The sequence below is a fragment of the Pelodiscus sinensis genome, chromosome 1 (assembly GCF_049634645.1).
Source record: "Pelodiscus sinensis isolate JC-2024 chromosome 1, ASM4963464v1, whole genome shotgun sequence".
Taxonomy (NCBI): domain Eukaryota; kingdom Metazoa; phylum Chordata; order Testudines; family Trionychidae; genus Pelodiscus; species Pelodiscus sinensis.
Window position 1 is genome coordinate 38,119,044 of NC_134711.1, and position 13,110 is coordinate 38,132,153.

At 45.5% G+C, this 13,110-nt stretch overlaps 1 protein-coding gene across 4 annotated transcripts in view; it reads left to right on the forward strand.

Moving 5' to 3' along the window:
- Positions 1-708: 708 nt before the first annotated feature.
- The window catches only part of ZNF800 (zinc finger protein 800), a 41,149-nt gene continuing 28,747 nt past the window's right edge, over positions 709-13,110 (forward strand). For 3 of the 4 annotated variants that reach the window (XM_075928341.1, XM_075928331.1, XM_075928348.1), the window contains exons 1-3: positions 709-1,432; positions 2,894-3,004; positions 6,044-6,139. In XM_075928341.1, coding sequence (XP_075784456.1) covers positions 2,944-3,004; positions 6,044-6,139 — 157 coding nt within the window. In that variant the 5' untranslated portion in view covers positions 709-1,432; positions 2,894-2,943. The remainder of the gene's footprint in view (positions 1,433-2,893; positions 3,005-6,043; positions 6,140-13,110) is intronic. The other variant, XM_075928335.1, reaches the window with a different exon arrangement.

A 13,110-nucleotide genomic window follows, 5' to 3' on the forward strand; every position in this document is an offset into this window, starting at 1 on the left:
TTACAGAAACCCATATTCCAGCAGCTTCAACAGCACAGTCTGTAGAGATCTGACTGGCTGATTCACAAACTGGCACAATTCTTCATTGCAATCTATCAGACTGGTCCTCCCAATATTTTTAATATAACTGCCAGAATCATCCAGCCCATAAGGGCAGTCTACAAATTTCTCAGTGGTGCCACTAATATTGAGAGTAGTAGTACCCTGACAATGGTGCATTAACCACTGCCATTTCCTTGCTGTGAGAAGCCCCACATGACCCAAGGTTAGAAATACCAGCTGTCAGGCTACACCCAGGCTTCCCACATTTCTTGCAGAGGTGGAACTGACTGTGGTATTTGCATAAGAATGAGAGAATTTCAGCAAATTGTAGATAAGGCAAGGCTCAAAACTGGAGAGAGATTTGGGATAAGGCTGAAGAGAGCTCTGGACTTTCTTATCACCAGAAGTTGGTCCATTACAGGATACTACGTCACGCACCTTGCCTCTGTCTTTAAGGAATACAGCCCACAGTGAGGCAGGTGGCAATGGGGGGAGAGGAGTTGGGGCGGCTGCTACTTTTTTTCCCTTTTTTTTTTGGACAAGGAAACATTCCTAACTCCTCTTCTTAGTCCAGTTGTTACTGTGCACGTGCCACGAGGCTTTGTGCCAGAGAGCAATTGTACATTATCTTGCAACAGTGCAGGAGGCGGTGCTGTAGGCGAGCGGGGTGCCACGAGCGTGCACATTATACGCTGCCTGCACAAAGTGCTCTGGGCAGCGTGCCTGTCGCGGCTGGGCACTTTCTGAGGCTAGCAAGCCCCTTGCAGCGGTGCGTCCAAATGCGTAGCCCGCTGGCTGTTCTCGGGCTCGGCAACGGCGCAAGAGGCTGCAATGGTGCAGCGGTGGCCAGCGGCGCGTGAGGGCGGCAGCTCGCTCTTCCCCACACGTGGGGGGCTACCCAGCCGCGAGCCCGGCTTCCTCTTCCAGCCACAGCGCTGCCCGCCCGCGCGCCCTGCAAGCACCTGTGCAAGTGGGCGGGGCAAGGGGAAGCCGGGTGCGGCGCCTGCGCAGTACGCCGCCCCGAGCCGCTGCGGCCGCAGTCACTTCCTGCCCGTGCGCCCATCCGGCTCCGGGGTCAGTGGCCGCCGCTCCCGCTGTGCCGGCGGGACACGGGACAGTGAAGTTTAGTTCGGAGAGAGAGAGGGGCGGGGGGAAGAAAGAGTCCGGCCGGCGGAGGCTGGTGGGGCGGCTGCGTGCGCGGGTTCTGCGTCCCGCCCAGCTCCCTGTCTCCTGCCGCCGCGCCACTTTGGCGCCCGCTGTCACCTGCCGGCTCCGCGCGGGATCCGCTCGGCTCAGCCCCGGCCGCTGCCCGCGCCCCCTGCGTGAGCCGCGCCGCGCCGCCCGGGAAGGCAGCTGGCGGCTGCTGCGCACCCAGTTCCCCGGAGCTTCCGTAAGTGCCGCCCGGCCCCCGCTGCCCAGTGCGCTGGAGAGCGCCAGCTGCCCCGTGTGCCGCGCGGGCTTTGCCAGCTCATGCGCCCGGCTGGCCCGCTCTCCCGCGGGCTGGGCACTGCGCTGGCTCCTGGCGGGGAGCGGGAGGTCGGGCCGGGTTCCTGGTGAGGGGCAAGGCGGGGTTCCTGTTGTTGGGCGGGGTGGGGCAGCTTCTTAGGGGTTGACTCCGGGCAAGGGTTCCCCGTCTCTAGTGGGAAAGTGTTAAGAGGCTATGGTGGGGCCATTCCTTAAACTGCATGCAGTGTATGGGGTTCTGAGGGGTAGCTTGGAGAGTATGTAACTTTATAACAACAGAGTAGTCCTGTGGCACCTTAAAGACTAACAAAAAAGAAATAGTATCATGAGCTTTCGTGGACAAAGTGGGTTTTGCAAATAGCTCATGATACTATATAGATAGTATTTTTTAAAAATGTAAAAAACAAATAGTCTTGCAGCACCTTAAAGACTAACAAAACTGGTATTATGAGCTTTCATGGGCACAACCCACTTCTTCGGATTAATTAGTATTTTTTAAACTTCAAAACTAGCAAATGGTCTGGTAGCACTTTATAGCTTAACAAAACATGTGGTGGCACTGTCATCTGAAGAAGTGGGCTGTGCGCACGAAAGCCCATGATACCATCTACATGTTTTGTTAGTCTATAAAATGCTACCAGACCATTGGTTGTTTTTTAAGTGTGACCCATACAGACTAACTTGGCTACCCTCTGAAGCTTAGTATTTTTTGTTAGCCTATAAGGTGCTACAAGACTACTGCTTGTTTATACAGTATATGGGGCCTGTGTCACCTAGAACTGAGCAGCTATGGAGGTGAAAATTTGGCAGCTATGTAGGTTAGGATTCTTTGTATGAGTTTCAGTTTAATTTTCATGACTGTGTGGGTGCTAGATATTATTAGGAGGAGTCAGAAGAATCTCAATTAGTAATAGTGTAGGTGGGTTTTAACAACAGTAGTAGGTGCTGTGACAGTACAAACAATAGTAATTGAAAGATGGGTTAAATCCCTACGGCTGGGGAAGCTGGTGTTGACAAGTGTAAGGGCTGCCACAGATGTTGTTTTGTATGCTGCCTTATGTTTTATATGTGGCTAACATTGATTCTTGTAAGAGTCAGAGAGAGAAATCTTTTCATCTAGCGGTATGTCTGGAATTTGGGAAGAAGAAGGATTTCCTCGATTCTATAGCTCTTGAAGCTTAAACCTTCACTGAAATGTGCTGAAGTAAACAGATTTTTTTTAGATTTGAAAATGGTTATTAAACACTATAGACTTTCCACCTTAAAAAGGCACAGTTGACTTCTGAGTGGCTTTGGTGCTATTTTACTCTTTAGGAAATGCGGGGATGATGTTGTTGTTGTTTAAGTTTTATGGTGTAGGAGGTGACAGAGAATTTGCTTATTTTAGCAGAAACAAGCTGCTGGATGTAGAAGGAAAATAGGTCGTGCTCACAGAAAATGCCTCTAAGGGATAAGTGTTGTCAGACTGACCATCATCACCATGGATGCTGTGAACCAGGTATGGTGCAATGTAATGCTTTGTTTTTTAATTTATTCTGTTCTCTGAGAAACTTTCATAAACTGGCTGTGACATCAGAAATGTGAATAATAATTAAGCCATTACATTAGCAAATAAGAAATTTCCTGATTTCAGTTTTTATTTTTTTTTAAATATCCTAAAACTGTCACAATAAATTACTTCAGGAAGATCAGTTTCTCAGTTCTTACAGGGCGCATAATAATCTCCAAGCTCATTTGGGCATTGTGAGCACTGAGCTGAGGGGAAGGCAAGATACTAGAAACAGTCACATTGTATCTGCATTTTAAAAAAATTGTAGTGTTTTGGTTTTTTTTACTAATCTGTTAAGTTCTCTTGTATTTTGTTGTGCTCCGATATAAGATGTATTTTCTTTACACCTTATTTGTTAAATATTCACAAAGTCATGGCTTTTGTTTTTGATGGAACCTCTACCCCCCACACTACCAGTAGTGGTGTTTTGAAATTAGAATTGAATAATAACATTGAAAATATTATTATATGTTATAATATGTCATATTTTATATATATAAAGTGTAAGTGTGCACTGTGGATCCAAGCATCTTTTCATTGAGACTTTTTTGTTATTGTTTTGTTTAATAGTTGTATTGAGAAATCTCAATTCGAAATGTTTCCTCACCAATTTCTTCTTTTTATCTATTGTTATGAGGTTTCGTCTATCTCCTCTTCTCCATACCCCTTTTTATAAGTATGAATGGTATGAATTTTTGGGACTTATGAGGGAAAGTATTGTCTACCAACTCTGAAACTGTATCATTAACTAAAGATATTTTGAGAAATAAATTGAAGAGTTTTAACAATAAACCTTTCTATCTAAATAACTACTGTAATGTTTTAAAAAAATGGATTTAATAGGCAATTCTTGCCTTAGAGCCATGCATTTTGTCCACTTCACACATGAAACTCCCCTTGATGTCAAATGGACATCAGAGGCAATATATTGCCTACAGTAGGGATGTGAAAATGTAACTGTGTACATGATTAACTGATAAGCCTGGGCTCTTCGATTAACATGCATGGTTATACACAGGTGGTATACACGTGGGAGCCAGCCTAGAACATGGCTCTACGCTTGCACTGGCTTGGGGGAGCTGCCCACCGCCCTGTGCTGCTGCCTCTGATACAGAGGCTCCATCTCAGTGTGGGTAGAGAGGGGCAAGTGGGAGCTGTTGCACATGGGGAACTGGCTTAAAAATCGGCTCCCTGCGTGCGCCAGCTCTGGGGAGTTGCCTGCCTCCTGTGTGTAACTGCTGAAATTTTCAGTGGTGACATGATTACTTAATTAAATACATTTTAAAATCCCTAGCCTACAGTGTTGGGTTTTTTTATTTAAGAATTGCAAGTAAGTTAGTAGGATACACTATGCTAGATATCACCAAACAATTAGTTGATTTGCGATGGTTGTTACATGTGTATGTGTTCAACAGTGTTTATGGTATGAGAATAGTTGAATAGAATACAAAGTCAAGCATACTTTGGCTATTTTTCTTTAAGTAATCTTTGCAGTTTGAATTTGTTTATAAGTGCTCATATTCTAGAGCAGTATTTCTTTTTATCTTTGAAACTTTTCCAAATGTTTTAAAAATGTTCAAAATAGCATTAGTCTATGTATTGACCCATTTAATACAAATACATGTGGTTTAATTGCATTCTGGGACCCTCCCACTTCACAGGGCCCTACAGCCCAGGTGTCAACCTGAGCCCAGACGTCTGCATTTCAGTTAAGCAGTCTGAGCCCTGTGAGCCTGAGTCATCTGGCACAGATCAGCTGCAAGTGTTGAATTGCTGTATAGATCTAGAATCATAGAACTGGAAGGAAGCTCAAGAGGTCATCATGTCCAGTCTCCTGAACCTATGGCAGGACCAAGCACCATCCAGATCATTCCTGACAGGTTTATGGAGATTTTTAAGAGCAGGCTAGACAATGATGGAGATTCCACAACCTCTCTAGGCAGTTTATTTCAGTGCTTAACCACTGTGACAATTGGGAGTACCTAAGGAGATTTGAGCCCTGTGTTTGCAAAAACTTATATAATTAGCAGTATTCATTCAAGTAACTTCATTGAGTTAAATGGGGCTGTTCGTGTGTTTAAAATGATTCATCTGTGTGTTTCCAGGATCAGGGTTATGGTGTCCATATCTTTGTGGCTATATACTAGTAATATTTTGAGTATGATATATTGGTGTGTATCTTGATCACTGGGTATGTCTGAGCTTTTTAGTTTATAAATTTGTTTTATATTCTTCACAAAGAATGGGAGGTGAATCTAAATGAAATTTAGAAAGTATCTTTTTTAATAGGATATCATTTCTGAAGTTGGCCTGATTTTAAAAAAAAACCCATCTTGATGACAATAATAATAATAATAATAATTGGAGTATACAGTTTGCAGTAAATATTAACTAGATATGTTCCTACTTTTTAGTACAGTTGTTCTAAATAATAGTTCTCTTAAGGGTTGCATATAAATCTGCACCTTTGATTAGTTACTGGGATCTCCCTATATGCATGCAGATGTGGAATTTAGTATTTTCATTGTTTTCTCATACCTATTATGTTTTTGCATGCACTGAAAAATGAGCCGAGGATTTTATGAAGGCACAAAGTGTCCTGAGTAATGTCAATCTAATAGACAGTCCTGTGTTGACAGAGACACTGAGTTATCTACAATTCTATTTTAGTGTATATACATATTCATATCTATATTTACAAAACATACACAGGACTATATGAATATTCAGAAAAAAATAATCAATATCAGTATATTGCCTGAAATAAGCATCTTTGCTATAGAATCTGCCCCTGTTCAAACTAATTTCAACAGCAAGGAGGGAAGAGTGCAAAATTCCAAATTACAAAGAATACAGCTAGTCACCTTTTAGCTCTCAGCTTCCATTAAAAAAGGAACAGAATATTTCCTGATGACTTTGTCCTGTTTTTCAACCAGCCTCAGTTATTGGTGTGTGTCATTTCTAACTGTCATCCTTGATGTCTTTCAGTGTATTTGTTGGAACCTGGTGATCCTCCTTTGTTACAGCAACCTCTGCAGATGTCAAAATCTGGTATTCAACAAATTATTGAGTGTTTTCGATCAGGTATGATTATTTGTGTGTAGTTGTTTCTTGCTTCTAAAGATATGAAGCTACGAGTGTGTCAGTAAAGTTACTGATTCCATAGAATTAATTTAATACACATAATTGCAAATGTTTGGCTGAGGTTTAGGCTTTGTTCTTGTGAGATCATGAGGTTCTAATGGAAGCATTTTCATACAATGTGATGAAGATGCAGTCCCAACTATACAGGCAGTCCCCGAGTTACGCGGATCCAACTTACGTCGGATCCGCAGTTACGAACGGGGATTTTTCTCACCCCGGAGGACTGGAGCGGCGGGACGCCTGGTCCTGCTGCCCGCCTCCTCCGGGGCAAGAAAAGCTGCTCCCCGTCTCCCTGGTCTGCTGGGGGAGCCAGCAGACCAGGGAGATGGGGAGCAAAGCGGCGGAGGACCCGGGGCTGGACCCGCGGCCGGACCTGCGGCCGCTTCCAGATCAGCTGGAAGCGCCGCGGGTCCGGCCGGGTCCTCCGCGGCTTTACTCAGCGTCTCCCTGGTCTGCAGACCAGGGAGACGCTGAGCAAAGCCGCAGAGGACCCGGCCGGACCCACGGCGCTTCCAGCTGATCTGGAAGCGGCCGCGGGTCCGGCCCGGGTCCTCCGCCGCTTTGCTCCGCATCTCCCTGGTCTTCTGGTGGGGGACGCAGCTAGTGCCCCCCCCCAGCAGACCAAGGAGACATGGAGCAAAGCCCGGGGCCTGTGCTAGAGCAGGTGGGGCGCTGCCGGTTGGTCCCGCAGCACCGTTCCTCGGCGCTACTGGACCAACCCAGCAGCACCCCAGCTGCTCTGCCCCAGGCGTCCTGATTCAGCCGCTGCTGATCAGTTTCAGCAGCGGCTGAATCAGGACGCCTGGGGCAGAGCAGCTGGGGTGCTGCTGGGTTGGTCCAGTAGCGCCGAGGAGCGGCCACGCTACTGGACCAACCCAGCAGCACCCAAGCTGCTCTGCCCCAGGCGTCCCCAAGTTAGCGGCTGCTGAAACTGACCAGCGGCTGACTACAGGAAGTCCAAGGCAGAGTTGCTCTGCGCCGGGCTTCCTGGAATCAGCTGCTGATCAGTTTCAGCAGCAGCTGACTTGGGGACGTCTGGGGTTCTTAAGTTGAATCTGTATGTAAGTCAGAACTGGTGTCCAGATTCAGCCGCTGTTGAAACTGATCAGTTTCAGCAGGGGCTGAATCTGGATGCCAGTTCCGACTTACATACAGATTCAACTTAAGAACAAACCTACAGTCCCTATCTTGTACGTAACCCGGGGACTGTCTGATTTTATGCTATCTTCTTAAAACCATTGTATTTTTTAAGTTGCTAAGTTCAAAAATTTTCAAGGAATTTTGCTTTTGTGGCATAGTTGTCATTCTGCCAGTTGTAATTTCTGCTAAGGGTTCGTGTCTATGTATCATATTTTCTTGACGCTTTTCCTCAAATTTTGAAAGAAGAAAAAATGTTAGTATTTGTATTGTGCTGTTGCATAGATAGCATGTTGTCTTCTCCAGTGGTGTCAGGGCTTGGTTGTGTGCTCCGGGCTGGCAACTTTTCCTAATGGTAATACTCCTGAGCAGTGAGGGGCAACCTAGATTAGTGAGTGGGCTGCATGGATGGTCCTCCTTCATCTCAGTGTGCTGCAAGATCGTTGTTACCAAAACCGTCTCCTAGAAAGGGTAGTTTTTCTAAATGTGCTTGCGTACCTAGAATTTATGGGGTGTGCTGATTGAACTGGAGCAGCACTTTGGATGCAGAGAGAGCACGTGGCTCTCACGATGTTGCGTACAATCTGCAAGCACCTCACTCCATGTGCACTTGCTTTAAGTGCGTGTTACTTTTGTAATATTGATAGGGAAAAATGATGGATGAAAACCAGCAGAATTTGGCAACCCTGTGCGTGGGCTGTTGTGAACAAAATGTCTCATGGACCGCACATAGAATTCCAGTGGACTGCACCAACGCTGCTTTAGATTGCACTGAGATTCCAAGGGTTGATTTCTCTGGAAGTTGTTGTTGACAGTAATGTCTTCCAGTGGCAAGAGTTCAAAGGCTGCTTTATTTAATGCAGCGGTTCTTACCCTGCAGCCCAATGGCAGCTTATGATGAAGATGGCACACAGATATGGCCCAGCTGTGTGCTAAAACAATTTGAGGTTTGCTGCTCTTGTGTTCTGCAGAGGTAGAGGCTGAGGAAGAGATGGCTTCACAGAGCTCTGTGGGAGTGCTCCCTGCCAGCTGGGAAGAGAAAGTAACCCTCTGGTAGTGGAGGAGCTCCCATGCTGTAGGGCAGTGGTCCCCAACCTTTTTGTGGTCAATAGCACATTCATGTTTTCAGAAGTGTGTGGCAGGCGCCAGCAAAAAAAGGTGTCAAATGTGAAATTGAAGGCTATTTTCATATTAAATGTGAATTGGATAAATTTGATAGAAACTTAATTTAATTGGATAATTTTTATTTTAATTATATTGTAATTATTTTTTAAAAAAATTCTACATTAATAAAAAGGGGGATGTCCAAATGTTGAGCAAAAAAAGCACCCTCTCCCTCCCCCCAAAACCCCATGGCACCTTTAAATCTCACACTCCCCATCCCCACCATGGCAGGGGGAAGAATGTCAATTTTGTGAGCCCCCTCCCAATTGGAGAAAAAATGGAAAAAAGGAGTCAAATGTGAAATTGAAGGCTATCTTCATATTAAATGTGAATTGGGTAAATTTGATAGAAACTTAATTTAATTGGATAATTTTTATTTTAATTGTAATTCATTTTTAAACAAAATTCTGCATTAATATAAAGTGGGGGATGTCCAAATGTGGAGCAAAAAAAGCACCCCTCCCCCACCCCACCCCCCAAAAAATCATGGCACCTTTAAATTTCACACTCCCTTCCACATGGCAGAGGAAGACTGTCCCAAGTGGTTTCCATCTGAGAAACTGAAAATACCAGACATTTTACTGAGGGGAGGAGGGAGATTAGGCCAGGGGTTTGGATTGTGCCTCAGGGCGGGGCTCAAGCCTCCAAAACGCTGCGTCGGGCTCCCTAGTGGGCCCCAGGCTGCCGAGCCTGCTCTAAGCAGGGGTAAATGTGAGTAGTTTTAAAAACGCCGGCGCGGGCGCACATAAATGCCCCCGCAGACGCCATGGCGCCCGCGGGCACCATGTTGGGGACCACAGCTCTAGGGACACACTGTAGGGTTGCTAGGGTAGAAGGAGGTGCTGGCCCATCAGCCCATGCCATCTGTGGAACCAGTTTGGGGCATGCCCCTCCTCTTCCCCCTGGATTTCTACAATTGCTGTGAAGGGTTTGCTCTACTCAGCCTTTAAGGAATGGGAGGAAGTTTCTGTCCTTCCCATGCTGTGCCATCTTGCTTCACAACTCTCCACAACTGAGAGAACAATTCTGAGATACTGCCTCTTGGGTCATAGTTCTCATCTTCATCCTCTTCTGTATGTGCTCGGTCCTGTTTCTGGGCAATGGTGAGTGCCAGTATGGGGGTAGGATGAGGCAGTGGAGACGGGGATGGGGAAATGGGGCAGGATGGAGAGGGGCAGAGGACAGTGTGGAGAGGAAAGGGGATGGGATGGAGAGAGAGAGGTGGTGTGGGGGAAAAGAACAGGATAGGCCAGCCGTGGCCAACCCACGGCTCTTGCCCCCCAAAAGTGCAGCTCGTGAGGCCGCTCCTGCGCACCCCCCTCCCCAACGGCCCGCGCCGGCTCCCCTCCTCTTCATCCCCCTCTCCCCCCAAATCCCTGGCTTCCCTGTGCTTACTGGGTTGGAGCTGCAGGATTTTAAAAATGGTGCCCAAGATGGCGGTTGTTTTAAAGGGGCAGCCTCCTTTAAAAAAAAATTAATTTTTTTTTTGTTTTTGCTCAACAATTCTGTTCTGGGGGGCTTTTTTTTTGCTTGACAATTCACATTTTTTCCACTGCTGTTTTGACTATCTTTGTTAAATGGGTTGGCCACCTCTGGGATAGGAAATGGGAGAGTGGAATGGAGCAGGGAACTGCAGTGGGGAGGAAAGGGTATAGTGCTGTGGGGCACGGGGAAGAGAAAGGAAAGCCTGTGAGTGCTGCCACTGGAGGGGAGCGCTGCTTCCTTGCTTCTTGGTGTCTGTGGCAGAAGCATCCAGAGAAATGGAGGGGGCACATCTGCTCCACTAGTCACAGCTGTGCATCGCTTCTGTAGGGACATGTAGGCTGCAGTGCAACATGGTTTGCCTGCAGCAAATAGTGCCCACCTGCCTGTCCTCTGCTGACCATGTACAGACCTGGAGCTCATAGAGCAGGAGGCTGACCTGTAAGTCCCATCTCTGTTTGGGGGGGACCTATCCTATAGGTGGGCTTTTCAGCTAGTGTCCCCCATGGCTTGGTGGATGGAGTCACTCTTGCCTCTGTCTTGCTACCCTTGAGGGACATATACACAACTGGGCAGCCACAGCAGACAGTGGTGTATATGTTGCGTGAATGTGTCCCACTTAATAGCTTGTGGGCCCCACAATCACCTCTCTGTGGTAACTAGGTTGAGAGCCACTGGTCTGATAGCTATTCTTCAGGGTAATTTGTTGCTAACTGATAGAGACTGGATAGGGGAACCTGGGCCAACTCTACTCCACTAGGTTCTGACTTCAAAACAGGCAGGGCCTGATGCCTCTAAGTACACTTTCTGAGTCAATTCCTAGCCTTATTTCAGTCCCGCTGATATTATCACAAGTTGGAGTTGGCGTCCTGTCTGTTTTCTGATCTGTCTCCAGAGTCTCTTCTGGTGGCCAACTGAGTCACCATCCTGGGCTCCTGCACTTAGACTTCCAGCAGTTTGGCTCTGAGACTCTGTTGCGGAAGTGTAAAGTCCCAGTGGCTTTCCAGCAAGAGGTTACTGCACCTGACTGCTCTCCTCCTCAGTCGACCTAGACTGAGCTGTATTACTTCTGTTTAAATGCTCCCTCCACTGTGATCATGCCCAGCAGAGGGTGTGGTCTCTTGGGCCAAAAGTAATTATTTAACTCTTGTTTCACCCTTAGGGGCTTGGTACACCTGTCTCAAGTGCCAGTACCAGGGCTGGCCCACACCATTTTGGCATCTGAGGTGGGGAGCTTAAATGATGCCCCCATAACACCTTTTCTCCTGCCTGCCTGTTATGTATCTGGTGCTCTCCTTTCTCCAGCACAGCACTTCATCATCTCTGTGCATCTAGACCAGAGAGAATACATATGCACCAGCAGCAGACACAATTTTCTACACTCTGGGTCCTAGTGGCGCCCCCCCACAGTCTGGCACCTGAGGCGGCCACCTCAGTTCGCCTCATGGTAAGGCCAGCCCTGGCCAGTACATGACAACCAATAGTTGTATCTGACAATAAAAATGAGTTTTGGTTGAGCATGCTCAAGATAGGAATTGTTAGAAGATTTTAACTCATGACGAGGGCAGATCCATCTGAAATGAACTCAAGTATATTTTTATTTCCACAGTTCACAATATAAAAACAGAGATTCAATACCAGTGTTAGTGTTAGGAAATTTCTTTAATGTTAAAATCTAAATTTATTTAGAGATTTTCTTTTTAGATCTGTGGCAACACAGCTACGTGAGCTGAAAAATTTGTGAATTGGCTCTCTTACTATATAATTACCAAGAAATATGGCTGTGCTAACTCCTGCAGATCTAAATGACCATCATTGGCTATCCTCATTACGAGGATGATGTCTGGTGGGGGGAAAAGGTCTTTGCCGAGACTTCTGTATTCTCTCTTCATTTGCATTTGAGAAACATATAGTACAGTCACCAGAGGGAAAATGGTATGTGAAATTTCTCATCTGTGACCTTTTCTAAGAAGATGGAACATTTGGATGGAAATGCCTAAGGCCTCAAATTTGTGTGTATGCTCTTCTCCCACCTGAAGCAGATTAGTTGGAATCTCCTTGGGTAGCAGAGTGACCTAATTTCAAGTGCTTTGTCCCCAGGCCATTCCAGAATATCTTTACTTAGCACGTCATAAATTCATGGTTTACTTCCCTCTTTTCTTGTTTGCATCAAAAGAATTGGTCAGAAAGAAAAACAACTTTTGACTAGGATTTTACTGTTTGCCACATTCGAACAAATAAAATTTGATTGTGGAAGAAACCTTTGATTCTTTCAGTAAGCTTTAAAAAGAAATAAGGCAAGTGAGCAGAATATTTTTATCTTCATTAAGAAGTTCCAATAAAGGTTTTTCCCATACCAGTAATATTATTCATAAAAATATACATGGTTTTATCCTCATTGTTAAGGGGGTATGCATGCTGAATGCTCCTATACCAGGAGAAAAAATTGCTGGAGTGTCGAAAGACAAAATTACACGTATGGTACACAAACATTCTGCAGTGCTTCTTGTCAGTGGGGTATCTGCTCTAGCTTAAGTCTTGCACCAATTTTCTATAGTCTTCATAATAAGCTAGTTTCATAGTTTCAAAATATTGCTGGGATTTAAGAAGCTGTCAATAGCTTATTAGCCAGAAATAAATATAAAAGATGGAGAGGCTTCAGTGGAATTGAGAGAGCATCCTCGTGAGAAGACTAGTTTTCATTGTGTCCATCCCTATTTCTGATAATGATGGATGAGATCTTTTGTCCTCGCTTCCCCTGTAGTGTGACTCAGCGGCAAGGGAGATTGCCTCTCTTCTGCTGACAGTTTCCCAAAACTTTACAGTTAAACTCATAAGAATCTAGTTATTTTCACTCTTATGTGGGCAGTAGTATAAGTGAAATTGAGTATTTCCTTATAAATTTCATTTGCTGCTAAAGTGGTAGAGGCTTGCTACCTGTATTAACCAGAAAATCTTTTGTCAAATGCCATTAGCAAATTGGGGACCTCCTTCTAAAACTAATTAGTGCACACAGTGGAATTTGTCTGTATAAAGGGAATTTTCAAATATGTTTAGGTATGTTTTCCTTAATGGTTCTTCTTTGTGCAAAAATTCAAGGCTACATCTAGACTGGCATGATTTTCCGG